The 25,802-nt window shown below is 47.7% G+C and overlaps 2 protein-coding genes and 1 long non-coding RNA gene across 10 annotated transcripts in view; 2 read left to right on the top strand and 1 right to left on the bottom strand.

Moving 5' to 3' along the window:
• The first annotated feature begins 650 nt into the window (after positions 1-650).
• LOC113994325 (zinc finger protein 239-like) lies at positions 651-2,264 on the top strand. The gene has a single exon (XM_027733247.2). It carries the CDS (start codon positions 910-912, stop codon positions 1,870-1,872), a length of 963 nt encoding a protein of 320 aa, XP_027589048.2. The 5' UTR covers positions 651-909; the 3' UTR covers positions 1,873-2,264.
• An 875-nt stretch (positions 2,265-3,139) lies between these two features.
• Positions 3,140-25,673, bottom strand: LOC113994326. Of its 7 annotated transcripts, XR_005563109.1 has the most exons (10): positions 25,183-25,673; positions 24,189-24,291; positions 22,620-23,621; positions 21,093-21,220; positions 13,444-13,623; positions 13,129-13,184; positions 11,800-11,950; positions 10,481-10,678; positions 9,639-9,831; positions 3,140-5,192 (listed from the first exon to the last, which is right to left on the bottom strand). It is a non-coding gene; the product is annotated as an uncharacterized LOC113994326 (long non-coding RNA). The 7 variants fall into 7 exon arrangements; XR_005563111.1 differs by lacking the exon at positions 21,093-21,220 and having other exon boundaries at positions 13,444-13,524; positions 22,577-23,621; XR_005563110.1 differs by lacking the exon at positions 21,093-21,220.
• Positions 25,268-25,802, top strand: part of ARHGEF5 (Rho guanine nucleotide exchange factor 5) — a 36,568-nt gene continuing 36,033 nt past the window's right edge. For both annotated transcript variants that reach the window (XM_027733245.2, XM_027733244.2), the window contains exon 1: positions 25,268-25,525. The gene's annotated coding sequence lies outside the window, so the exon portion shown is untranslated. The remainder of the gene's footprint in view (positions 25,526-25,802) is intronic.

Here is a 25,802-nt window from a genome sequence, read left to right as displayed (position 1 = left end):
CTGGGGAAGGGTCTGGAGCACAGGTCTGAGGAGGAGCTGGTCAGAGAGCTGGGGGTGTTCAGCCTGGAGAGGAGGCTCGGGAGGGACCTTATCACCCTCTAAAACTACCTGAAAGGAGGTTGTAGCCAGGTAGGGGTCGGGCACTTCTCACAGGCAGCCACAGACAGGACGAGAGGAAAGGGCTTCAAGCTGCACCAGGGGAGGTTCAGGTTGGACATCAGGAGGAATTTCTTCACAGAAGGGGTGGTCAGGCATTGGAAGGGGCTGCCCTGGGAGGTGGTGGAGTCACTGGCTGACAAGGTGGTGACCGGTTACAGGTTGCACTCGCTGATCTCAGAGGTCTTTTCCAACCTGACTGATTCCGTGATTCCATGACCGTAACTGTGTGACAGCGCCCCGGGCGGGGCCGGGACGGGGGGCCGGGGTCGGAAGGGTTACACCGGGAGCCGCTGGAAGCGCCGGCGGGGCGGGACCGCGCGGGGCCATCTCCACTCCCTGCTCCCGGAGCCCCCCGGTCGGGCTTAGCCCAGCCCGGCCCAGCTGGGTCCCAACCCGGCCCAGACCAGCTTTCCCGGGCTGTGTGGTCCCGCCGGGCCGGGGCCGGGCTGCGTAGCGGGATTCCCGATGGAGGGGGCGGGTCGGGAGGGCCGGCCGGGCGTGCGCCGCCGATCCGCAGCATTCCCGCCCCGTCTCCTCCTGCCCGGCTCGGCCCGGCCCCTCGGGAGCGTGTGGGTGACACTGAGGGAGGATGGAGCCGGTCCCGACGCCGCCTCCAGTGCCCTGGAGCCGGGATGGGCCGGGTGGGAGGACGCAGCACTTGGCGGGGCCGTGGAGAGGAGCGGGAGCGGACCCTGAGCGAACGTGTCAGTGTGTCTGGAGCATCCTTGTGTCCCGGCAGGTGATGGGAGCATGAGTGGCAGTGAGGGGGATCTCCAGCGGGATGGGCTGGAGGCAGCCCAGCCCTGTGGGGACTTTTTCAAGAGGGCAACTTCTCCTCCGGGCTGTGACGGGGACGTGTCCCTTCTCCCAGACACCGGGATGGAGAAGGCTTCTCGCCGCAGTTTCCAGAGGCGCAAGGATGCTGTGGTGCAGCATCGGGCGCTCCTGGGGGAGAAGACCTACATCTCCATCGAGTGCGGGCAGAGCTTCGGCCGCAGCTCCGACCTGACCCGCCACCAGCGCATCCACAGCGGGGAGAGGCCGCACGTGTGTCCCGACTGCGGCAGGAGCTTCGGCCGCCGCTCCCACCTCATCCAGCACCGGCGCGTCCACCCGGGCGAGCGGCCGTACCCGTGCCGGCACTGCGGGAAGAGCTTCAGGCAGAGCGCCCAGCTGGTCCAGCACCAGCGCAGCCACACCGGCGAGAGGCCTCACGTCTGTGCCAAGTGCGGCAGGAACTTCTACCAGAGCTCGGGGCTGCTCCGCCACGCCAGCTCCCACTCTGGAGAGAAGCCCCAGAGGTGCCCCCAGTGCGGGAAGGGCTTTGGCGACAGCTCCAACCTCACCGCCCACCAGCGGCTCCTACACACGGGAGAGAAGCCCTACAGGTGTGACAACTGCAGCAAGTGCTTCAGGGAGAGCTCCAAGCTGCTCATCCACAGGCGTGCCCACACCGGGGAGAAGCCCTACCTGTGCCCGGACTGTGGGAAGGGTTTCAGCCAGCGCTTGCACCTTGTCCAGCACCATCACACCCACACTGGGGAGAAGCCCTACAAGTGTGCGGAGTGTGGGACCGGCTTCGGTGACAACTCCACCCTCATCCGTCATCGTTGGACCCACAGTGGGGAGAAACCCTTCCAGTGCTCCCACTGTGACAAGAGCTTCACTCGCCACTACTACCTGCTCTCCCACCAGCAGGGGCACACGTGGTAGGCAGCATCCCTAGGTATGCTCTGGGTGTCATCCAAGGTCATCCTGGTCCAGGCCTGTCCAAAATGTGCCTGAGGTACAAGGGAGTGGACAAGGGTGTCACTACACCAGGTACAGATGGACAAAGTGATGCCTTTGGCCCATGTCTCCCTTTTCAGTCACCTCCTCCCAGCGCACCCTAGGCACGGACAGAAAGAGTGCAGAGGTTGCAGTGGGTAGTTCTGCATCCCAAGGCCGCATCCTCCTCTTTCCCTGGTACAGGAATCAGATGCCACCTGCCACATGGCCAAGGTGCAGATGTTTTGTCACACCTCTGGGTGTCTGCCCCTTCACAACAGCTCTCAGAGCATTTATTTTCCTTCCTATGTGCTTTGTGAAGTGCTGTGTTTACTTAGCAGTGCTCTATAAATTAAAAGGATTGACGTGCATTTATTTCTGAGGTCTTTTTTAACTTATTCTAAACTATGCCAAATCACAGTGGCCTTAGGGTTCCCAGCTGTTCACTAGCAGCTAGGATTGGACTGCTCACCAGTGTAAGCACATTACTAGAGTTCCTTTCCACATCCATTGTTGGTTTTCCCTGTTCAGTGTCACTTGGCTGAAATAATTCATTTCCCCTGGCCTGGCTGCCCTTTACTGTTTGTGCTCATGTAGCTTGAGAGGAGAATCTGGGTACCAACTCTTCTTTTGCTGCTGCAGAAGCTACAGGGTATGTTCCTCTTCTTCCAGGGATTTAATCACTTTGCGGGCACTGATGAGCCAAATTCAGAAGGTACTGGGAATGTGCAAAAAGGCAAGAACCAGAAGGTTCCCTCTCACAGCAGCCAGCTTGCTGGCTTCTCTACCAGCCCTCTGCTCCCCCAGGGTCATAGTGGGAAGCTACTGGAAAATGCAAATTAGCTGCTGTAATTCCAGCAGACCATCCCTAGCACACCCCATCCCACACTTGTGGTCACCAGCTGGTGACCAGATGCTCCCACCAGCTGTGGGAGCTGTGTAGAATACTGTAAATTCCTGGTGTGTTTAAAAACTGCAGTGGGACTGTGGCACTTCGGAAATACCTAAGGTAGACAAATGGATGAATGACGTCTCTGAAATAAAATCTGTCACCTTGGTGTTCTTTGTTATCTCATCTCTCTCCTTCCCTCCTTTCCTTCCCTCCCTTTTGTCTTTCCCTTCCCTTCCTTCCCCTCCTTTCCTTTCTCTCTGTCTCCCTAGAGTGACCTCCTGGGCATCAATTTCTTGTCCCAAGAATCCGGAGTTTGAGGGATATTCTTAGAATTAGTCTTTATTTTCTAACATTTCTGCAAGAATCTGAAAAGCCAGAGGAGGGCACTCCTTGCTCACCATTCCTTTATGAGAGAAAGTGGTTTGTCTTTTTTACTCTGCAGTGACAAACCATCCTAGTGGTACCTGAACCTGGTTCTAGCAGAGCTGCAGCTGTTCTGAGGAGATTATTTTCGCAGTTCTTCCACCTGAGTTATATGGGATCCAGTTGTCCAGTCCCCTGCTGAAAAAAATACATGTAACAGTGATCACTGAAATACGGCTGCTTTTACTCTCAAATTCTTCTTTGCTTCATTGTTTGTGGCTGGGAAAACAGATTTCTTTTGATCTTGGAAAAGAGGTGTGTTTTTTCTGTGTTTAATAAATTTTAATAAGTATTTTATGTGTTAGCTCTAACACATTTTTTGAGATACATCAAACAAACAAAAGTGTCCCTGCATGCACAGGAGACTCTTTTTTCTGGCTGTGCTTTCCCTTTACCCCAACAACACTGGTCTGACTAGCCAGAGACACAACAGGAGGAGCCTCCATCTCTGAAAAAAAAAAGGAAATACAGGAAATTTCAGGAAACAAAGCAAAGGGAGGCTAGAAGAGGCATTGCTGGAGTACTTTGCTTTGCTGCTTACACTTTTGTGTCCCAGGCTCTGCAGGGCCTTTACCCTTCCCATGCCAACCCTGATGAAAGTATCTGTTGATTAAAGCAGGACATACCAGGTCCAAACATCCTCATGGATGCAAAGATGTGCAAACTCATGTGTTTCCTTGTTTCCAAGGGACTTGTCCAAACAGCCATAGGGACAGGCTGTTCAAAATAACTCTGCCACCACAGCAAACCCTGTGGTGGACTTAGCTGGACTTACTTTGTTTTGCTTTCCAGAGCTCTTGCAATTGCTCTGCTGCTGGTCATGTGCTGCTTTGGGCATTGCCTGCTGTGTCTTTCCCTCAAGCTGACCTTTCCCACAGCCTGCTGAGCAATGCCTGGCCCTGGTTCAGGTGTTTGTGCCCTCCCATCTTTAAGCACAGAACCACAGAGGAGGCTTCTCTGTGTCGCTCCCTGTTCTGTCAGAGTTTCCCCTCACAAAAGAGCAGCCTCACCTTGCTTACCCCAAATCACCTCAAAGGATGCAGAACTCTGCCTTTACAGATGGCAGAGCTTTGGACAGGCCTATGTTATGTCCTTGGACTTTCCTTTTCCCAGCCTTAGCAGATCTTTCCTAGTACAGGGACTGAAGTTTCTTCCCACAGCTCTGCACGTGGCTGTTGTGCTTAAGAAGATGCCTCTTTGCTGGTCAACTGCTTTCTTTTCTTGCCTGATTTCTTTAACAGCTGACCTTTGATTTCTCTCCGCCTTCAGGCAGGCAGATATACCAAGTGAAACAGGAAAAACAGAGTTTACATGTAGTGTGCATTAGAGAGATTGCAGGCATCTTCCCAGTTCATTGGACAGATGATCAAACCTTTATGTGAACCTAGGGTCAAAAATGAACCACAAGATGCTTTATTGAAAACAATTTTAACAATTATTACAAGAAGGGAAGCAGAAATGGGAATGCAGGGGGCAGGGAGTAGAACAGAACAATTCCCTCTGTGTCTAGATAGAGAATTAAAATCACTGAACACAAGTCCTCATATTCTTAGAGAAGTGAAAGGAGATGGAAAAACATGATGGTGTTTGTTCTGGACCCTTAAATCTGAGGAATTACCTGGCATGGTCAGGCCCGTTCGGAGCACAAGGGTTGATGTGAAAGCATTCAGGGTTTGCCTTAGGGCAGCCACATCCTGCCTGAGCTTCAGGCCCTTGCTTTCATTTGGCAAACATGGGATGTAGCTGCTCATGTTAATGTGACTGTGGGTTTCACCTGCACCTTGCATCTCACTGTGTACCAAGCCACTGATGCATGTGGAGAAAAAGTGAATTCCTTTCTCAATGAGTTTAACCCGAGAAGATCCTGAAATTCCTCAGGCTCTGAGTCTCTTGATGCTTCACCTTCTTTGCCATCAGTGCTCAAGCCAGCCATCTCCCAGCAGGGGCATTCCTAGGGAGGGAAGCAGTGAAGTGCCAAGTCAGAAGTAGGAGGGGGAGAAAAAGGAAATGACTGGTATTTAAAAATAGTCAGCCCAGGAGGCATGAACCATGAATTGAAGAAAGATGCCAGAAGAAACCCAGACATGGCTTGGAATGCAAGAGAGAATGAATAATACAGATGCTTCCCTCCAAGCCCGTGAGTGGGTGAAAATGATGTCACTGCTGCTGTGATCATGTAGGTCAGTGCTGGTGCATCACAGCCCTGGCAGTGCTTCTGTAGAGCAGAGAAGAAAAAGAATTCTTCTGGAATACATCAACAAATTGTTACTTCACTCTGTACCACAGAGCTATTGGATTCATGTCTGTGAAGAAGGATCTTCTATTCCCTTTCTTGGTGCTAGCATAGCCCCCATATCTGCAGTACTCTGCCAGCACTTGAAAATCATGGTAGCTTTCTCCCTAATCCAGAGAATAAAGAACATCCATCAGCTGAACAGAGCACACTGCTGTTAACTTTTGTTCCAAAAGCATCAGGTGAAGAAGATCTGCTAAGTAAAGCTTGTGTGAAGATGTTTTGTGCTGGCATCTGTGCACAGTGAGGTTTGCTCTCTTGTCCCTCATGAACATGGGCAAAGGATTCCTTCCTTCTCATTCCCAAGGGTCCCAAGGCTAAAAAGTTCCCATTCCGTATCTTGAACAGGTATCTCCGAGGCTTGGCTTTCATGACATCCAGCAGTTGCAAACAGCCCTTACTGACTTGTGACAGCAGATTACATGGGATGGGTAAAGCTCCTGCCATCCCCAACCACCTACTGGGTTATTTTTAAGTTGGATTGCTTCCCTGATCCAATGCTCAGCACAGCTCCACAAACAGCAGGGTTGGCACAAGAGTGGGAAAACTGCAGTCTGGGGCGGGTTGTGTTGCCACCACGTCATCAAACAGCAGACTGAGGGGAGCAGCAGCAAGTTAAGAGAAAGTAGAACAAGGGTATTAAGCAGAAATTACCTTTTTTTGCACATATTTCCAGAGGAAATCCAGCTTTTGAATCTTTTCCAAGCGTACGTCACACAGGTGGAATCAGTGCCCATCTCTTAAGTGCCTTTGAGGAGTGTACTGCTGTGCTCATCCCACTGAAGCTCTGGTTCCACCTGCTTTTCTTTCAGAAGCAGCATGAGTGTCCCAGTGCTCACATCCCCCTGTGCTCTGCCTGCTGTGGGTGCAACTCCAGCCTGAGGCAGATTGGGAAGTTTCAGTGGCTGAAGAGTAACAGCTCTCCAATTTACCCTTGGCTGTTTTTAGCTGGGTCAGTTCCTGATCCAATCCACTGCAGACACACACCAACAGCTGTGTCAGTGTGACAGGAGGAAAAGGAGGGAAGTGGAGGAGAGGCTTAGATGAGTTTAATCATCACTGGTACCAAATGGGAAAGCACAATCATGAGGGATTGCTTTAAATGCCTGGCAGCTGTTGTTTAAACTTCTCTGCAGCCACCTCTCCTACTACTTCTGCAAGAAACAAGGGCTAGGAAACTTCACAAGAAAGGAAATGCTGTTGTGTCTGGTTTAGGTGCACCTTTCTGCAGGAATCGGGAAGCCGGATGCAGGGAGCCTGAACAAGTCTGCTGGCAGGTAAAGCAGCAAGGGTTTCTCTCAGCTTGCCTACCTGTTGCAGCTTTGCCAGCCTGTACACTTAAAGGTCAAGTCCTGCAGAGATCAAAGTTTGCCAGGACAACAGCCAGGAGCAGCCAGAAGTGTGCAAAATGTGCTTAGAAAATGCTCTGGAGATGATGTGCTGGCCTTTTAAAGCAACACACGGCTTGCTTTGAAATGCTAAGAATTGTGGCAGAAGAACCAAGGGGCACCTTCTCTGCTGTGCTAAACAGTGGTGTGGTCATGTTTGTACCCTGGGATTCAGGGTAGCCCTGACTGCTTCAGCCTCTCTTCCTGCTCCTTTCATCCCTCTAGTATAACTTGCAGGTTGGGTAAACCAAGAAAAGTCAAAACCAAGTTGTAGCAGCTTGGCTTTGTCTCATGGGCTGCTGCTCTGGCATGAAAGTTTTCTGGGCACAAATGGTTTGATTTAACATGGATAGACTTTGGTTTTCATTGTCTTCTTCCCTTTTGAGCCTTTTGCTGCTGGGATGCTCCCTCCTACTTTCTCTTGTCTGTCCTCAGTGGTGTGTTCCACAGGCAGCACAAGGGAGGGGATGGGGAGTTAGGAGTGATTTCCTCCTGTGCCCTCAGAGACTCCTACCCTGAATTTGTCTTTGCCCTCTGTGGGAAAAGTATCTTCTCTTTGTGTTCAGAGTAGCAGGTTAAAACCAGCTGGTGCCTCCTTCAGCACCCAGAAGTGGGGGCTTTATTATGAGCAGGAAGGTTCTGTGTCTGGATGTGTGCCCCTTGCAGCCTCCTGCCCCAGACAAAGAGCAGGCAGCAGAGATTTCAGAATGTGGGTACACCTCAATCCAAAGCATAAACTGAAATGACTGGAAGATGCTACTTCTGTGCTACTTAATGATACACATAAAAAAAAAAAGAGCTTAAATTCCAGTTAGTCACCCTCTGCTGACACATTATATAACGGTGAAATATTGTGCCTGAGACACATGCTAAATACTGATCACTAACAAAAGGCAGGTAGTAATTCTAATGCATAATTTAAAGATGGAAAGTATAATTCACAATCTACAGATTTATTCAGAAGCAGCCAATCCGTTTGGTCAATTAAAATCACTTACTGAGGTATATGACACATTCCATAGGGTGCCCAAGCAAGTGCTGCTGTAGTCAAGGAATGATGGGGACAATTATTAGATGAAGAATTTGCTCCATCCAAAGGCAGAAGTACAGAAAAGATTTATAGAATCATAGAATGGTCTGGGTTGGAAGGGACATTAAAGATCATCCAGTTCCAACCCCCTGCCATGGGCAGGGACACCTTCCACTAGACCAGGTTGCTCAGAGCCCCATCCAACCTGGCCTTGGACACTTCCAGGCATGGGGCATCAACAGCTTCTCTGGGCAACCTGTGTCAGGGCCTCCCCACCCTCACAGGGAAGAACTTCTTCCCAATATCCAATCTAAACCTGCTCTCTGTCAGTTTGAAGCCATTCCCCCTTGTCCTGTCACTCCAGAGTCTTTGAAATAGTCTCTTTCCATCTTCCTTGTGGGCTCCCTTCGGGTCCTGGAAGGCCACAATTAGGTCACCCCAAAGCTTCTCTTCTCCAGGCTGAACAATCCCAACTCTCTCAGCCTTTCCTCACAGCTGAGCTGCTCCATCCCCCTGATCACCTTGGTGTCCCTTCTCTGGACTCACTCCAACATCTCCATGTCCTTGCTGTGCTGGGCCCCCACAGCTGGAGGCAGCACTGCAGGGAAAGTCTCACCAGAGTGGAGTGGAAGGGAAGATCATGAGAAGATTATGAGGAATACTGGCATGTTATCCCTTTAGAAATGCAGCCTTGAGAGAGTGGTCTGACACCAAGCACAGGAGTAGCTGAGAGTGCACGAATGCTACTCTTTCCCCAGGGACTCGCTGCTGTGAGGTCTGGCTGGGCAGAACCAACAGGGAAATGTCATGTTAAGAGATCAGTCAGTGATATTTTGTGGAAACCAAAGCAAAGACAAGCCAGAAAACTGGCAATTGTTTGAGGGCTGGCCTGACTGCAGGCTCCAGTATGAAAGGCATCCAAGGCAACTGCCTGTTCTTTAGGTCATTTATTATGGATTTAGGAGGCATAAAATAGGTTTAAGAGGGAAAACATGAGGCATCTCTGTTTCAAATGGTGGTGTTTTTGAAGGTGAACTCTATGGTGCAATCGCTCTGATAGCAGGCCAGTGCTTACCAAACCCCAACCACTCCTTCTGACTGCCAGGCAAAAGCACATTAACATCCATCCTTTGTCCCCTTTTCAACAGAGAACTACTTAGAACAGGGCAGTTAAACGTGCCATTGAGTGCCTGTAATGGGGAGGGCATTCAGCTGTGGCACGTGGGAGGGGTGTGTGCAGAAAGGGATGAAACGAGAAAAGAGAATCTCTTAAACTGCAGAATTTTTAACATGGAGCCGCAGCCCCTGCCACGCATAATGAAAAGAAGGAGGGCAAAATGGTCCCCAAGAAGCCAAGCTGACTGACAAAGGTAAACCAGCCCAGAAGTACTTTCAGGCCCGAGGAAAGAAATTGAGCATATTCATTCCCCTCCGTGGAGGGCTGGAAACCTTTCGGTGCTGTTAAAGCCACAGAGGAGGATCCATTGGTTTGTTACCTGCAGGAGAGGCCAGGAAGGGTGAGTCCTGCAGGTTCTCCCAGACAATGCACCGAGTCTAATAAAAGTCCTCTTTTGTTTTAACCCTTGATTTATCTATCAACTTAAAAGAAAATCTGAAAATTTGAAAAATCTTAAAATTAAGTCTATTTAAACAGAATGGTGACTGGGAGTCACACCTAAAACATACCTCACTGGCTGAAGGCTGTATCTGCTCTTCCAAGAAAAGAGAAAGTTGGCTCATGCCAGAAATATGTGGCTGCCAGCCTTGTTCCTTGCCATGCAGTGCAGTGTTCTGCTCACTGTCTTTTCCAACAGCCTGTCATCTTCTTGCAGAGACTGTCCCATCAGCTGCAGCACCTATTTTCTCAGCCTAAGAGAAACTGCAGAGACACGGGACTTTTACTGGAGATCACCAAGGACAAATGCGTGACTTCCCACATTTGTGTAAAGTCATTTAGAAATTACTTGTGAGTGAAAAGTTTTCTCTTCCTTGGGCAGGGTTTTTTGACTCACACAGGTATTTTGTGGCTTCTAAAGACTATGTACAGTCATTCTCTTGCTTTTCATGAGTGTTGTGGACCTAAGCTCTCACAGGGAATCATAAAATGGTTTGGGTTGGAAGGGACCTTAAAGATCATGTTGTTCCAACCTGGGACAACTTCCACTATCCCAGGTTGCTTAGAGCCCCATCCAACCTGGCCTTGAACACTTCAAGGGATGGAGCAGCCACAGCTTCTCTGGACAACCTGTGCCAGGGCCTCACCTCCCTCACAGGGAAGAATTTCTTCCTGATACCCAATCTATACCTGCTCTCTGTCAGTTTGAAGCCATTGCCCCTTGTCCTGTCACTCCAGGCCCTTTCAAATACACTCTCTTCATCCTTCTTGTAGGCTCCCTTCACGGACTGGAAGGGCGCAATGAAAAACCAAACCAAGAATGAAAACAAAGCCACCCAGCCATAGAATCACAGAATCTGTTAGGGTGGAAAAGACCTTTAAGATCATCAAGTCCAACCACAAACCATCTTACCTTCCATGGTGCACTTGGGTCTGTTTCCCTGCCTTTATGACGATGACGACTGCAGCAGCTGAAACTGTGGACAAAGCCACCCCTTCTATATTTAGGGTTTGTCCCAAGAAATCAAAAAGCTGTGCAAATACTGGCTTTTTTTAATCTCAGAATTGCATCCAGGAATGACAAGCAGTTAAAAAAACTCCAAAATCAACCCTGAAAAATTAAATAGAAAGGGAAGAAAACTGGCTAGAAGTTCTGTAGGAAAATAAGTTATTTAGTTTAAGTGGGATCCAATGTGAACTCTTTATAGTATTATATTCTGAGCTGAAGAACCGAGGCTCCATTCCTCTCCCACTACTTCCACTCCTAGGACTGTTGAGTAGTTAACATTCACTAATAAATATTGTACAAGATTTAGATAAAGCAGTGCTACCTAAACCAACTAATACATAAATAAAACGGGGAAAAAAATGCCTTTGCATATAAACTTCCATTTCAGCTGTAAATCTCACGTTTTCCTTTGCAAAAAACCTGCATTTAGCCTTTTTCTGAAAGCAAGAAACACTTTAGAACAAATATTTTAAATCCATTGTAAAGTTGATAGTAGAAGGAGTGAAATGAAAGTTCAGTTTTGTGTCTTTATTATTATTATTATTATTATTAACACCTAAACACCTGATCTAAGAAGTTTTTTTATCAAACTTAGAGGTCAGAGTTTAAATACTGATGATCCATTTCATGCTGTAAGTGTCTCATCCCACAGTAATATACATATTTCATGGTTTGACTGCACTAGGCACAGCCAACTGAGAAAAATACAAAAGAAACTACTGTGAATTATCTGTATCATTAAGACACAAAATTAAAAACAGAAAGAGTTCTCACCCCTGCCCTGCAGTAAAAACCAAAAATATGGCACACAATACTACTGCAAAATCAGCCACCATGAAACTTAGTTCAGAATTCTCCTTTCTCTTTCAAAGAATAGATTATTACATGGTTTTCTAATTACATATTATGTATTAAAATAAAATACATGTATTTCCATTGAGGCACTTACTTATCAATGAATAATTTTATTTAAGAAATTTTAAAAGCCTTTCAAATTGTTACACATACAGGTTTTCTACATAAGCAAGAAGAAATGAAAGAAAAGGCGTAACCACAAGGACATGTTTTGCCTGGAAGAGCTTCATAGCCCTGGATGAGGAACCTATCACGGGAACCCATCTCCTGCAGAGTCACTTGAAGTTGCACAACTCTGTTTCAGATTAAATACCAATGACCTGCTTCACTCTTACAATGAATTTCACTGTAAAAAGCACATTTAATACCATGACTCAGTCGGCAAAATATCTTCTGCTCCTCCTGGCCAAGGCTTGCTGTGCCCCACAGCCACTTCCAGCAAAGGCTCCTGCCACTCACTTTTCCCAAAGATTAATGGCTGAACAGCCAAAGGGACCAAAGAGGATTTGTCATCAGTACCTGCAATAATGAAAGCACCCACAATTATACTGTGTTTTAAAATAGCACCCCACCCCCCCATAATAGAAGTCATCACAAATATACCCCAAACTTTCAACCTACAAGCCACTGATTTTTTTGGGAGGGCATTCAAACAAGTACTGAGGGATCTATGAGAGGTCACAAATTAAAACAAAGACTTATTAGTAGGGCCTACATGTAATGGAAATGCTCAAGGGGTCTGGAACTGAAAAAACCCTCACATTACAACCACTTTTATAGCTCTGAGGTAAAAAATCAAGAAAAATAAGATGACAGACCATGTTCTTATTAAATCTTTAATTCCTAGGAGTCCCAAGTGGTCAGCATTACATAAACTTTTATTAAAAATAAATTCCATTCCATGAATAACTTGCATGTATTGTGGAAAATATTTATTAAAGGCAAATGCCATTCCATGAATAGCTTGGGTGCTGCTTACTTGGGTAATAACAGTGTGTTCATTTATTTTAAATGAAGTTCTGTCTTCTGCCCAATTAAATTAGTTTTATGCCTTAGTCTATCACCCTTTTCATAAGTCTATAGACACATTTTATACAACATAGGGTTTAAAATACAGCTTTCATAAGAACACATAAAAAAGGACACTGAATGCAGCTCAATAGTTGCTCTTAACAAAGGCTCAATGGGAGGGAAAAGCAAATAGAACAGAGAGAATAAAATGTCTGTGATGAAGAACCTCTAAACCTGGCCTAGGGCTGGGAGACAACCACACAGGGACATGAATTATTGTTCAGGTCTATGTCCTGCCAAGTTAAACCACTTCCCACATTGCTCCTTCCATGATCCTACGCTGATGGAATCAGCAAGAAGCAAGAAAAAGCAGGAAGACAGAGAAAGCAACACCAAACTCCTGGCACATATTGCAGGAGCAATGGCACAGCACTCTTGCATACTTGTTTCAAAACAGAGCAGCTGCACGTGCTGCCCTGGTACAGAAAGGGTCTCCAGGGAAAACTCAAACAACTGAAAAATGTCATCCTCAACTTTTGTAGACAGAGATCCTTACATTAGGGGATCATCCCTGGAGCCAGCTGCCATCTGCAAGTGTTTCTCGGCTATGCTGAAGGGTTAAGTATGCAACTTTTAAAAGCTGGATTGTTGGATGGAAGAAAAAAATTGTTTATCCCACCCCTTACCACTGTCCATGCACAGCCTCTTCTCTGTCAAGCTCCTCTGCACGCAGGTTTGGAGTCTACAACAGTACAAACACACACACACACATATAAAATCTGTAACAGTATATCCTGATATCCCATAGTATCTAATATAACAATATGATATTGGATAGTGTATCCAATAAATTAGTCTGCCTTTTTTTTACATACAGCAAGTAAAACTGCAGCCATGCATACACAAATTCCCTCTCCCTCTAACTGAACAAACAAGCTTTTTACAGAAACCACATCATCTGTGTTTCCTGACTGTGTTGTTTCAGATTCTGACTTGCTCACCTTTTTTGCCTCTGGGCTTCTGTCTTCTTTGGTCTTACTTCTTCATTGTTTCTATTCCACACATCCCTTCCAGAAGACAAACTGCAAAATCACAGGAGTGAAACTGCTGAATTTTTGAAACCACAGCTCTCAGAGAAAGATGTATTATCAGCCCATCCTCATCTTGAGTGAAGATTAACTCTGTATTAAAACCAAAAATAACTTTAAAATATTTTAAGTAATAACAAACTGAGAATAAGCCATCAAACAAAATAAGAAGAGCTCCTTATTCAAATATTGAAGAAGCATTTCTAGAGCATGATTCACCTACTCCTAAGGTCGACACTAAAACAGGTTGGATGATTCACCACCTAAGAGTGTCCACTTCTCCCCAGAAGTTTCGAAATCAGAAGGCAGTTTAGATACTCTATTTGATTTTTAAAAAATATGTATTTTAAGATTTGGGGATTAATTTCATGATCTACTTTTGACAGGCTCATAAAGGTTTTTTTTTTCTCTAGTTGCTTGAGGAAGTTAGGCTTTTTTATCCCACTGTCAGCCCCCCATTTGTCACAGAGTAACCAACTGGCTCATTTCAATCAAATTTAATAAGCTCTTAGAGGAATCAGAGATGAGCAGGCTCCTATAGGCAGGGATCAGTGGCCAGGTACAGCAGAGAGCTCTCACTGGCATCCCCATGGGAGGATCAGCAGGGAGAGTCTGCCCTTATCCATGTTGTTTGGCAGTTTATGTAATATCTTGTCCAGGAAGAAGGTCAAAATACTTGGTTTGGGGTCACTGAATCTGTTGGGAACACGGGAAGGACAAAAGGATGATTTACGGGAAAAGGGGTGTTGGGAAGAAAGTAAAATAAACAACTGCAGAATGTGTCAATTTTATAATAAAGTATTAATTGGAATATTGGTAATAATGAGCTCTCTATATACTGTTTGGGGTGTTTAGACTGTAAGGATTTGATTCTGTAACATTGCATGTGACCAGGACTTCCACTGCTGTCCACTGAAACACCTGATACAAGGACTGTCAAGAGCCAAATGTGGGGCTGGTTCACTCCAACTGAGCCTGCAAGCTGGTGCTCCTAAAATGAAGGACAGGACCTACACCTGTTTTTTTGGTAGCCCTTCCTCTCTAGACCCTGAAATGCTCACATCCCTTAGAAGATGGGGACCTCTGCCTCCTAAGAGAATCTCCAAAACAGATTACCAGAAATGAATCAGAAATTGTCTTCTCCTATGAGGAAAGGCTGAGAGAGTTGGGGTTGTTCAGCCTGAAGAAGAGAACTCTCCAGGGAGACCTTATGTGGCCATTCAATATTAGAGAGGTCATACATGAAAGATGGAGAGAGGCTATTTCCGAGGGCATGGAGTGACAGGACAAAGGGTAATGGATTTAAACTGACAGAGGGGAGGTTTAGATTGGATCTTAGGAAGAAGTTCTTCCCTATGAGGGTGGGGAGGCCCTGGCACAGGTTGCCCAGAGAAGCTGTGGCTGCCCCATCCCTGGCAGTATCCAAGGCCAGGTTGGATGGGGCTCTGAGCAACCTGGTCTAGTGGGAAGTATTCCTGCCCATGGCAGGGGGTTGGAACTGGATGATCTTTAAGGTCCCTTCAGACCCAAACCATTCTGTGATTTTATGATCCAAGAGCACCTGAGGAGAGAGCTGGTGACTTTCCTGAACCTCAGAATCCAAGACAAACCCCACAAGGCAAGGACACTGGTTTCCTGGCAGGGCTGGGAGGTGCGAGGAGTGAACTGCACATGCTGGTTCCTGTGCTCGACAGGGCCTGGGGGCCTGGCATCCTGCTCCCAGCACCTGGTTCTGAGGTTCCCCCCCTGCGCCCACGCAGCATGCCTGCTCAGCCCCAGCAGGAGTCCTGGCCAGCCCCACCGTGGGAAGCCACTGGGAATGGGGAGGGGGGTGCCCAGGCTGGGTGGCACCAGCACGTGGCCAGAGAGAAGCAAGAAACCACCACTGAAACCAGGCAGGGAACAGTAAACCTGGTCCAGGCAGGAGCACGGGCACGGGAGAACATCTGCAGGGATAAGAGGTTTGGAAAACAATCTCTGGGAAGAAGCGGGGGAAGTGGGTTTGTTGAGTCTACAGGAGGCTGGAAATAGGGCAGGACATGATAGTGCAGTTGCAGCACATGAGAGGTTTTTGTGAAGAGAGGCAGCGATTACACTGCAGGAAGGACAACAATAGGATCTAATCAACTTAATTTCCAGGAAAGGAAAGAAGACAGGAGAAAAGAAAAAGGATGGATGTTGCAAAAATGTTCTCTGAATAAGCCAGCACTGGAATAGGTTATGTGGGAGGTTATGAAACCCCCTGGACTAGAAGTTTGAGAAGTTAACCAGATATCTCTCAGTAGATGGACTGCCATGCTATCCCTCAGCCTTTGGAAAGCAAAGATCTATCCTTTTCAAAAATAAAGTAAAAAGCACCCATGCATATCACACAGACCATTAAAGGCATAAGTGATAAGAATAAAAAGTTTAGCATTTGGGTAACAAAAGTACTATGGGCCTGGGGAGATCATGTCGGTTTTTTGAGAATCACCAACAAGAAGGAGGTCCAGGGAATGGAACAGCAAATATCTAGACCTCATATCCACTGAACTGCAGTTGTGACAAGCTAACCTTTAAACTTTTTGGTCTTTGTTTCTTTATTCTCTCAGTTTTTTGAGGGGGGTTGCAACTCACCTGTCCCAGGAGGTGTCAGAAGAGTCATCTCTCTGTGACAAAAGCACACTGAGCACAGGACAAGGATGTGGTCCCTACCTCAGCCAGTCTACAAGCTGAGCATCCCATGTAATGCAGTGAGTTTTTTTCTAAGGTAGAAAACCCACTCTTTTTATAGGGTCATTCTGCTTTTATTTGCAGTATTATTCTTGTGCCTTTCTCAACTAAATGCAAAGAAAACTAAAAATATCTCACAGCATGAATCACAAAAAAGGCCCTTTCTGTGTGCTGAGGACAAAAGCCTTTGTGTTTTTGCTGAAACGAAACAATCCTGCTTCAGTCTGCCCTTCCAACAATGGCATCAGAGCTCCAAACAAACAATACTTCCCCAGGCCAAGTGCATGGGTGTGTTTCTCTCCAAGCTCACATCCACCTTTACAGTCCATCATATGAGAAAGGTTTCTTTTTCCATAGCTGAGTGGAGTGAGGGTCATGGAGAATCCCCTCTTGGTATAAAACAAGCCAACATCACAGAGGTGACTTCAGGAACCTGTGCTCATTTTTCTGGTATTAAATTTGTGGGCCATTACAGGGTCCATGTTAAGTTTAGGGCCTCCAGGAAAGCTGCCATGGGTGGCCTAGCTGGGGTTTGGTCTTGCAAGGGATCAGAAACTACATGAAAGTTTGGTTAAAGGAAGGGCTTGGTCCCACAGAAGATGCCTGTGACCATGGCTATGCTCTCCAGGAAGACTCTGCTGAGTCGTTATGCTGGACCAGCACCTTGCAGGTGTTTTGGAGAATGACAACACGGACCTCCTGGCAGTTTCTGGAGCAGGTTGAGGGTTCAGTGATGTGTGGTTAGTACTGGATGGTGAGGATGTCAGGATGGGATAGGAGATCAAGGGCCACCAACCTTCTGCAGGGTAGGGGATGGAGAGAGATCAGGCAAAGCCTAGAGGAGATGGGTTTCTCCTGTAGCCGTCATAAATAGGAGAAATAATTTGCACTACAGGGGAGAGTATTCCAGGCAGTAGGATTTCCTTCCAGTGCCTGACAACCCCTCTCTGTCCAGGAAAAGACTACGGATGGTTTCTTTGGGCTAAACCTGATCTCCACCATGCACAGACATGGAGTGAGCAGCCAGTCTGCAGCCCCACACACCTCCCTCTTATGTGTGCCAGCCTCACTTCTGTGCCTTGAGCTGAACAAGGGGCTTTCATTTCCTCCTGTGGCTAAAATCACTGATATTTTATTTTGAAAAAAGCTGAAACTACAATAGAATGGTAGATCTTTCTTGAGCACTCTCACAAAAAGCCTTAACAGTAATCCAGTGCAATTGCCTGCCTGAGCCTCACAAAAACTGAGAGGGAAAGCCAAGTTGTTCTTTAAACCTGCTGGTGTGATGCTGTATTGACCTCACCAACATACAGGAGCATGTAAAACAAACAGGAGGGTGTTTGTGTTCATGTCCTCCCACCTGGATGCAGGAAACAGCATCTGGAACAGCTTCCCATGAGGGGGCACTGTACTATTACATATCCAGGCTTGGAGACCTCCACCTCAAGGACTCATGCAAAGATGCTGAATGTGGAGGGAGGCACATTTCAGCTGTTTATGCTCCTCTGCAAAAACTAAGCTGATGAGAAATTACTGTGCTTATCTCATTAAAAGTTACACTGTTATGTGCAATTTTATCTACCAATAAAAGCCAAAACGAAACCCCAAATGCTACATCCAGGTCACAGGGAGAATTTGGGATTTCTGTACTTTTAAGTGCTTGATTTCACAGCCATTCAAGAGGATCTTAATACAAACTAGGAACTTTTGTGTGAAATTTTTTAATTAATGGAACCCTCTTTATTGGTGAATGGGACAAATTAATCTGTTTGTGGACTGGATTTTGTGTCTAACCAACAAGAGGGCTGGTCTGAGTCATCACTACTGACCTACACCACAAGCAACACCACTTGGACGGACATTATCCTATGAGGATCTCATCCAGGAAGAGGCAGCTTCCTAGCACAGTGGTTTCCCAGTGAGCAGAGATGGGATGACTGGATGGGGTTGGGGCAGAGGCAGTGCTGCTGTTGTGAGCACAGGGGAAAGCTGAGTGTCATCCTCTCAACTGTGCTGCTCACACTGAGGTGCTGCAGCTGCCTGCATGGGCAAAAACCTGCACACAGGCAGCTCCCTTTCTGTTGGAACCAGAGGAATATTTGGCAAGCCCCTGGAAGGCAGCATGCTGCTTTTGTTTTTGCTCTCCATGCTCAGTTTTGCAGAGGTCCTAACCATTTCAGCAGCTCTGGACTTGAGTAAGATCTAAATAAATCACATCTGCAGTGATGTGATTTTGTCTGTATTCCACCTTTTCCTTACAATGATTTGCTTCTAGGGCTCACAGCTGAGCAGAAACCCTGAAGAAATGACCACAGGGTAACCGACCTACCCGAGCCTAAACAGAACAGAAAGGCAGAATGAAGTGTGCTGGTTGTTCTGGTAGTGAATTGATTTGTTATCAGCATCCTTTCTACAGAGGGCTATGAGTGTCATACACCCCCCTAAGTTAAGTTATTGCCATGAACGCCCATATATGCCAGAAAAGTTCAGAGGAAGACTCTGCTTAAGTTCTTGCCTTAGCAAATGGAGTGTAAGTATTTTACGAATCTTAGTAGCCTTCTCCTGGAATTCTCAAAGAGGGAAAGAAGAAAATGGATCATAGATCCTCTCTATTTAAGCCTTTTCTCACTCCTAAGGAAGGGAAACATCAGTCAGTGAGCTGCAGGTAAAGTCAAGCAGCAAGTCTGTCAGAGACTCAAATCCAGCAATTACCCGCATGTGGATGTGAAAGGGAGAGGTGTGTATGGAGTGGGCTGGGAAACAATTTACTGCACCGAGACATAGCATTAGGGCTCTGCTTCAGGTTTGCACAAGGATTTATCTGCATCTTATTCAAGCAATTATCTTCTGCACAGCTCCCTGTCCCTCTGTGGACACTGCGCAGGAAGGACGGCTAGACACGACACCGGCAAATTCCCGTTTATCTGTGTGCTCATCTCCACCAACTTCCTCCATCCCAAGAGGCCAAATTCACAGGCCATCCACCCCACCAATCTGCAAGGAGAACCTGGTTCTTAAATGCCTGTAGGATCAGGAATATTGCAGGAATAAAGAGAGGAAATGACAGCTTTAAAGAACTGAGGCTATGAATTACAGCCTGAGCTCTGGATGGAGCCCCAGGAGAGGAGCACAGAGGAGCAAAGCTGTTAACAAATTAGTCTCCTGTGCAGGGGAGGCAATATTCAAGACAGGGATCTGAAGAACTGGATCCCAGACAGCTGGAGACACCACAGCAGCCTCAGTGCCTGGACCAGACTGCAATATCCTCAGGAAGCTGCTGCTCCCCAGCGCTGCAGCCCACAAAGCTCTCAGCTGTTCTCAGAGACCTTTGAAGGCCACGTGTATGGGAGATCACAGAGGGATTGGGGGAAAAAATAGCTTTGTTGCAGTGTTCACAGTCACAAAACACAGAAATTGAAAGCCCCAGCAGGAAACCAAGAGCTGCCTCCTAAAGCTTCCCTGGGAGCTGCAACAGAGGATTTCAGTCTGTGAGAGACACCTGCCAGGAACAAGCAACTGGGGTATCCTTTGCATGGATGAACTCACAGGAGAAAAAGGATAATCCCAAAGATTTCCTTAAAATTGTAACTGAGCTTGGAATTGCCTATGTGGATTGCTGTGCAAGAACAGCTGCTTGGAAATGTTTGCATAACCAGTTTGCATTAAGGTTTCTCAAAATTTGTTTGTGGTACTTCTGGATAGTAAGATCAATGTTGTGAGTCTGGATTACCAAGAATTAAAACTTTTGATGATGAAGTAGCGGCAAAGCCCTTTAAAAGCTTTCCTATCTCTCTCCTTGTCCAACTACTCATTCACCCAGTACAAATGGGGGAATGAGTACATCTTAATAGTACAAAGCACTGAGTTTTCTAACCTGTATTTATTTTTTGGATCCTTGTTTACAGATATTACCTTGTATTTCCTAGGTCTCCTGATGTTTGTGGACAACAGGCCAGAAATCACTGCAATAGTTTTACTCAGTAAAAGACACCTATTGCTGGCATTCAATGTAAACTACAAAAAATGTCCTTATTTATGTTCTTGGTCATAAACCATCTTTTCCCTGTACTAGTTCAAGCTTTATGTTTTGGGGAAAAAAAACCCTCTATCTCAAACTCGTGTTATTTACCTGCAAGGACACTTCAATATAGATCTCTCTATATTAATCAGGTGGGAATAGGGCTTAAAACAGGAATAGGGCTTCAACAGGAAGGAAGGAGGGTGGTGTTAAACTGCATTAGGTATATCAAATGTAATTTCTGCAAATTTGGCTGAGGAAAGTCTTTGTAAAAATGTAAAAGCTTGCTCCTATTTCACTGAAAATTCAATTGCTAAGTTGCCAAATACTACTGATGAGCAGGAAACACTATGCAGGTGTTTCCATTTGTACAAGGAGTCCTTAATCCTTTTTGGACAGAAAAAAAATGAAGTTGAATAAGGATTATAAAGATATATAATTTTACAGGATTATTTTGTTCCTGGTTTTATTCTGTAGGAGCAAACACATTGTTGTATCTAGGTCACTTGTTGGCTGCAGGCTATTTGGGATTCCCAGGGGAGAAGGCACTTGAGAACCCTTTTCAGTCTGTACCTGCTTCTCTTGGGATGTACTTGCTCTTTGACAATATGGGTTTTGTCTCAGTGCTACTATTATTAACTCAGATTATGTGGGTTTATAACCAGTTTTACATAGGAAGGCATCTCTGGTCATATCACCTGAAGGACTTTCCCAGCTCTGCATTTTCCTAAGCCTTTCTGTCACAGGCACTTGGACATATCCTTGAACAAATTTCAGGAAAGATTCCAGAAATCAGTACTTGTCTATGCGAAGTCCACAGTTTCTTGCACACCTGGGATAAGTGAGGGCTCTGCCAGACAACAGCAGGAGTTCACCCTTAAAACTGCACCTACAGCTGGCACGGAAGCAGATTCCCAGACTAAGTCCGGCCCAAGCTCACTTCCACAAATGAGGGACTTCCTGTAAGTAAACCAAGAAACAAAAGCTAAAAATACTGCTCCTCCCCAGCTGCTGTCATGTGGGGAAATCAGAGCATGAGATACACCTTCATCTGAACCAGGGAAGCTCAAAGCCGCATCCCCGAGAGATGGTTTGCACACTCCAACAGCGTAATATTCCAGTGTATCCCTTCTGCCCTACCGGACTGAATCCAAAGCAATGGCTGTAAGAATAGAGAACCTCCGTCAATCATAAGCCTGTATTCAAGATAAAACAAAAAACAAAAAAAAAAAAACATGAGCAAACTGTGGAAATGTGACCTTCTTTCCTCTTTCGGTCGAGCAGCTGCTGTCGCTCGGGGAGGTGCTGGCACTGGCACCTACAAATGCAACAAGCGCACTGCGGTACCGAAGCTGAGCTGAGGCCTGGGGGAGTCTGCACTTCCCTGTGTGCTGCAGTGAAAACGCAGTGCTGGATGCTGGGACTCTGCTCCCTCCTGAGGGAGAGCTGTAAACAAGGGGCAGGAAAGGAGACGAAGGGCCGTTACCGCTGGATGTTCCCAGCAAGCCTTGGAGGAAATGAAGGAAACAGCCGGACCTGACTCACTGGGGATGGGTGTTTTACTTGCCGTTTGTGTAAACTTACTCCAGCTCAGCTTCCAGTCCACTGTTCTGCTACTTTCCATGATTACAAAGGTTCTTCTTGTCATACACACAGGTTTGCACCTGCTTGGAGTAAGGTATAGCTGCTAAACATGCCTAGGAGAGGGAACTGGTTTTCCAAGGAGGGCTCAAGCAGATGATTTTAGTTAATTTTAAGACCCTTAGAGAACTCCCTTCCTCTGCAGTACTTCTGGCATGTCAGCAGCTTAACCAAGAGTTACTGCCAGGCTCTGTCCTGCTGTCTGCCTGGCTTTTTACACGCACAACTGTGTGCTTTGCATGTAGGAGAATGAAACCCAGAACAATGTCTGCTGTGGAGCAGTGAGGACGTGACAGCACCGGGCTTCAGCGGGACAGGATGTTTACGAGGAGGATGTCTGAGTGGGAGGGCAGTGTCCAAGCTGCCTCTCAGCCTGCTGATAGCACAAGGCACTGCAGGAAGCAGGAGCACATCAAGGTACAGGGCCCTGCTCCTGTTGCTGCTGGGCCTCTTTGCAGCAGGAGGCTTTCCTTGCAGGGAAAGGGGCATCCCAGGTACTCAGGTGGTGCAGCCCAGAGTTCAGTGGGCTGAGATAGGACATGGTGCAGCCCAATCCACCTGGGACACCTCTGTGCTGCTCTCTGTCCCACCTCCCACTAATGCTGGCTCTCACTTTGCCAGGGGAGGACCCCCAGGGATCCCCTGGCCAAAAAACAGTGACTCACTGTAGCTCACCTTCTTAAAGGGGAGATAGTCCCAGCATGGAACAGGACCTCACCTGCTTACCCTGTGCAGGGTTCCAGATATGCAGATGTTCTAAACATAAGAAAACCGTTTCTTTTACCATGAGGATCGTTAAACTGGGCCAGATTGCCCAGAGAGACTGTGGACTCTCAAGATATTAAAACCCCAACTGGACACAGCGCTGGGCAGCTCCAGCTGACTCTGTTCTGAGCCAGGGGGTGGGCTAGATGGTCTCCAGAAGTGCCAGCCAGCCTCAGGGATTTTGGAGCCCACCTGTTCTTCATTGTCACTGGCAGAAGCACTTCAATGGCACTGCCATTTTGCACAGGCCCACACAGAATTTAGGGAGTCCAGTTCCCACGAAGTTAGGGAATGAGAGCTTGGCCCACAGAAGGATACAGGTAGTGATACTGAGAGTTCCACATTTTAACTTCAGGCACTTTTCAACCCAAGTAAGGCATGAAGAAAAGTCAGGCACTCAAACTCTCTGTGCAATGGCCAGAGAAAGCAAGGTATCTCAGGATATGATTCACAAAAGCAAACAGAAAATTGCCTCTGCAGATGCTGGAGGTGCAAGGACAGATATAAAGATTAAGCCCTTCTTAGACAATGAGCTGCCCTTTTCTGAATGACAGAGGTGCTGTTTTCCAGTCAGGATGAGGAATTCCAGCCTACTGCCAGCGCTAGGAACTTCTAAAATGCAGTAGGAAGAAGCATCACCTATTTATGTAATGTCCCAGAAGTTTGAGCACCAACCTAAGAGAGACATGATCCAGAGTTGATTTCCCAGTATTTTGTGACCTTTGGGAATTTGAAGTATCCCTTTCCTCACTGTTGACTGTAAACACAGTGATGTGGAATAGGAATCTCAATGGCAGAAGCTGATCCACTCTGCTGGGAAAAGACATCCACACAAAGGAGTTATGGAATCAGAAGGCAGCAGCACAAGTACGATGTCCCTGGTCAGGCCAAGCTCCCTCCTCTCTTTTGCTGAACTCCTCAGAGCACATCCTGGAGGACACACACCTGTGCAAGCCTCAGGAAATGATTAGGGAAAAAAAAAAAAAAAAGAGAGACTTATCAAAGAGATGACTCTGGATATCAATTTGAGGAGATAGAAAATACAGGTAAAGCCATCCTCAGTCACCTGTTGAGCATAATTCTTTGCACACCTTGCATTCTTGATCAGCAAAGATCAATGCTGAAGGAAAGTGCATCCTTATATAAATCCTGTACCCCTTTAAGCAAATCCAGGCATCTATACTGCAATTAGTAAAACTGGGGCAGTAAAGAACAAAGCAACCTACTCTGTTTATTTTGCCATAAAATGGAAACTCCCAGCAACCCCAAAACTTCTGAATTCGCCCTTTTTTTTCCATGATCACAATAATCAGCTGTGTTAGGGCTTCCCTTTTTCCTGCTACTCCCAGACATCCCAAACACATACTGTCTTGTATCTAGTTGTCCTCCTCTCTTCTTCTTTCCCTTTATTTGTGCCTTTTCTCTGCCAGGCTCTGTTCCACTCTCCCATGTGGGGGAAATCTCCCTACAGGCTGTGAACCCCTGTCACTACAGTCAAACTGGCAGACAGGGACAGAATTACCTTTACTGGGAACCGATGTTCTGTCTCCTTTCAGTCCACAGCTGAGCACAGCCAAACAAATCTTTGATGCAGGCAGGGCTGCTCAAGATATTTACCAGTGTACCTAGGAGAGAATACCCAAGAATTTGAGCTGCGGATTCTGCTTTTTAATGCAGCCTACAGAGTTTTTTTACCCACGTCCCACTCAATTTCTTCTAAATTCAGATGTTTCATTCATTTACATTTATCTGACGATCTCAGATGTAATCCTGGGATCCTGTGTAATCCTGTAAAGTCTGGGACAACCTGGCACTTTTCCTTAAAACCCTGGCTGCCTATTGGGAGGAAACACAAGGTCTTCACGCATGTACAGCTAAGGAGAGGGAAAACAAGAGACTCAGCTAATGAAGGAAACTTAAAAAATAAAAAGCCCCTCTGTTTCTTGAGTCGGGATCAGGTGGGTCAGGTGCACCCTGGAGGCAAAGCAACCAAGCGCTACAAGCTTTCTCCCCTTGCCCAGACCCAGGGGGAGGATGCAGTTATTACAGAATCACAGAATATTCTGAGTTGGAAGGAGCATCGAGTCCAGCTCTTAGCCCTGCACAGGGCCATCCCCAAGAGTCACACCGTGTGCCTGAGAGCGTTGTCCAAACGCTCCTTGAGCTCTGTCAGCCTTGGTGCTGTGCCCACTGCCCTGGGGAGCCTGGTCAGTGCCGAACCACCCTCTGGGGGAAGAACCTTTTCCGAATATCCAACCTAACCCTCCCCTGACACAGCTCCGGCCGTTCCCTCGGGTCCTGTCCCTGCTCATAGAGCAGAGGTCAGTGCCTGCCCCTCCGCGGCCCCTCGTGAGGAAGCTGCAGATGCTGTGAGGTCTGTCCTCAGGGACAGTGCTCTCTCCTCCGGGCTGAACACACCAAGTGCCCTCAGCCGCCCGTACGGCTTCCCCTCCAGGCCCTTCACCCACATTCATATTATTCAATTAAAAAAAAAAAAAAAAAAGGAAGGAAAATACCTTGCGCTCGGACGCGTCGGGGGCGGCTTTTCCCGGCCGGGCGCAGGAGCGGGGAGAGGAGCGGGCACAGGACGCGCCGTGTCCCGCGGCGGCCCCTCGGCCGCCCTGCCCGGCCCGGCCCGGCCCTGCCCCGCCGCGGTGCCGTCGGAGCGCGGCCGCGGCCCCGCTCGCCAATCAGGGCGGCCCGCCTGCCTTCCTGTAGGTGTGCCCGGCTCACCTGGGCCCGCTCGGCGCTCATGACACACCTGCGGCCCCGCGCAGGGCGGCGGGAGGGCGGGCGGCGGCCGAGGGGCGCCGGGGGGGGCAGCGCTGGCCCCGGCCCCGCGATGCGAGCCCGGCGCAGGTAAAGCTGGGGAGGGGGGGGGAGGCGTTGCCGTATTCCCGGGAGAGGCGTTGCTGTGTTCCCGGGATCGGTGTTCCCGGGATAGGCGCGGGCCTGGCGCCGGATCCCCGCGGAGCCCGGGCCGGGGCGCACGGACGGAGGGGCGGCTGCCCCGCGGGGCCGGGGCGGGGGCGACGGGCGGGCTCGGGGGAGCGCGGGGCGGAGGGGGGGGACGACAAGGGGGGAAGGAAAGGGGAGGCAGGGCGGCCGACCCACCATTTTAGGACCCGAGGGGGGA

The sequence above is a fragment of the Pipra filicauda genome, unplaced genomic scaffold (assembly GCF_003945595.2).
Source record: "Pipra filicauda isolate LSUMZ 115617 unplaced genomic scaffold, ASM394559v2 scaffold188_size1440453_pilon, whole genome shotgun sequence".
Lineage (NCBI taxonomy): Eukaryota > Metazoa > Chordata > Aves > Passeriformes > Pipridae > Pipra > Pipra filicauda.
The sequence above is the reverse complement of the archived record's forward strand: the minus strand, read 5'-3'. Positions and strand labels throughout refer to the sequence as shown.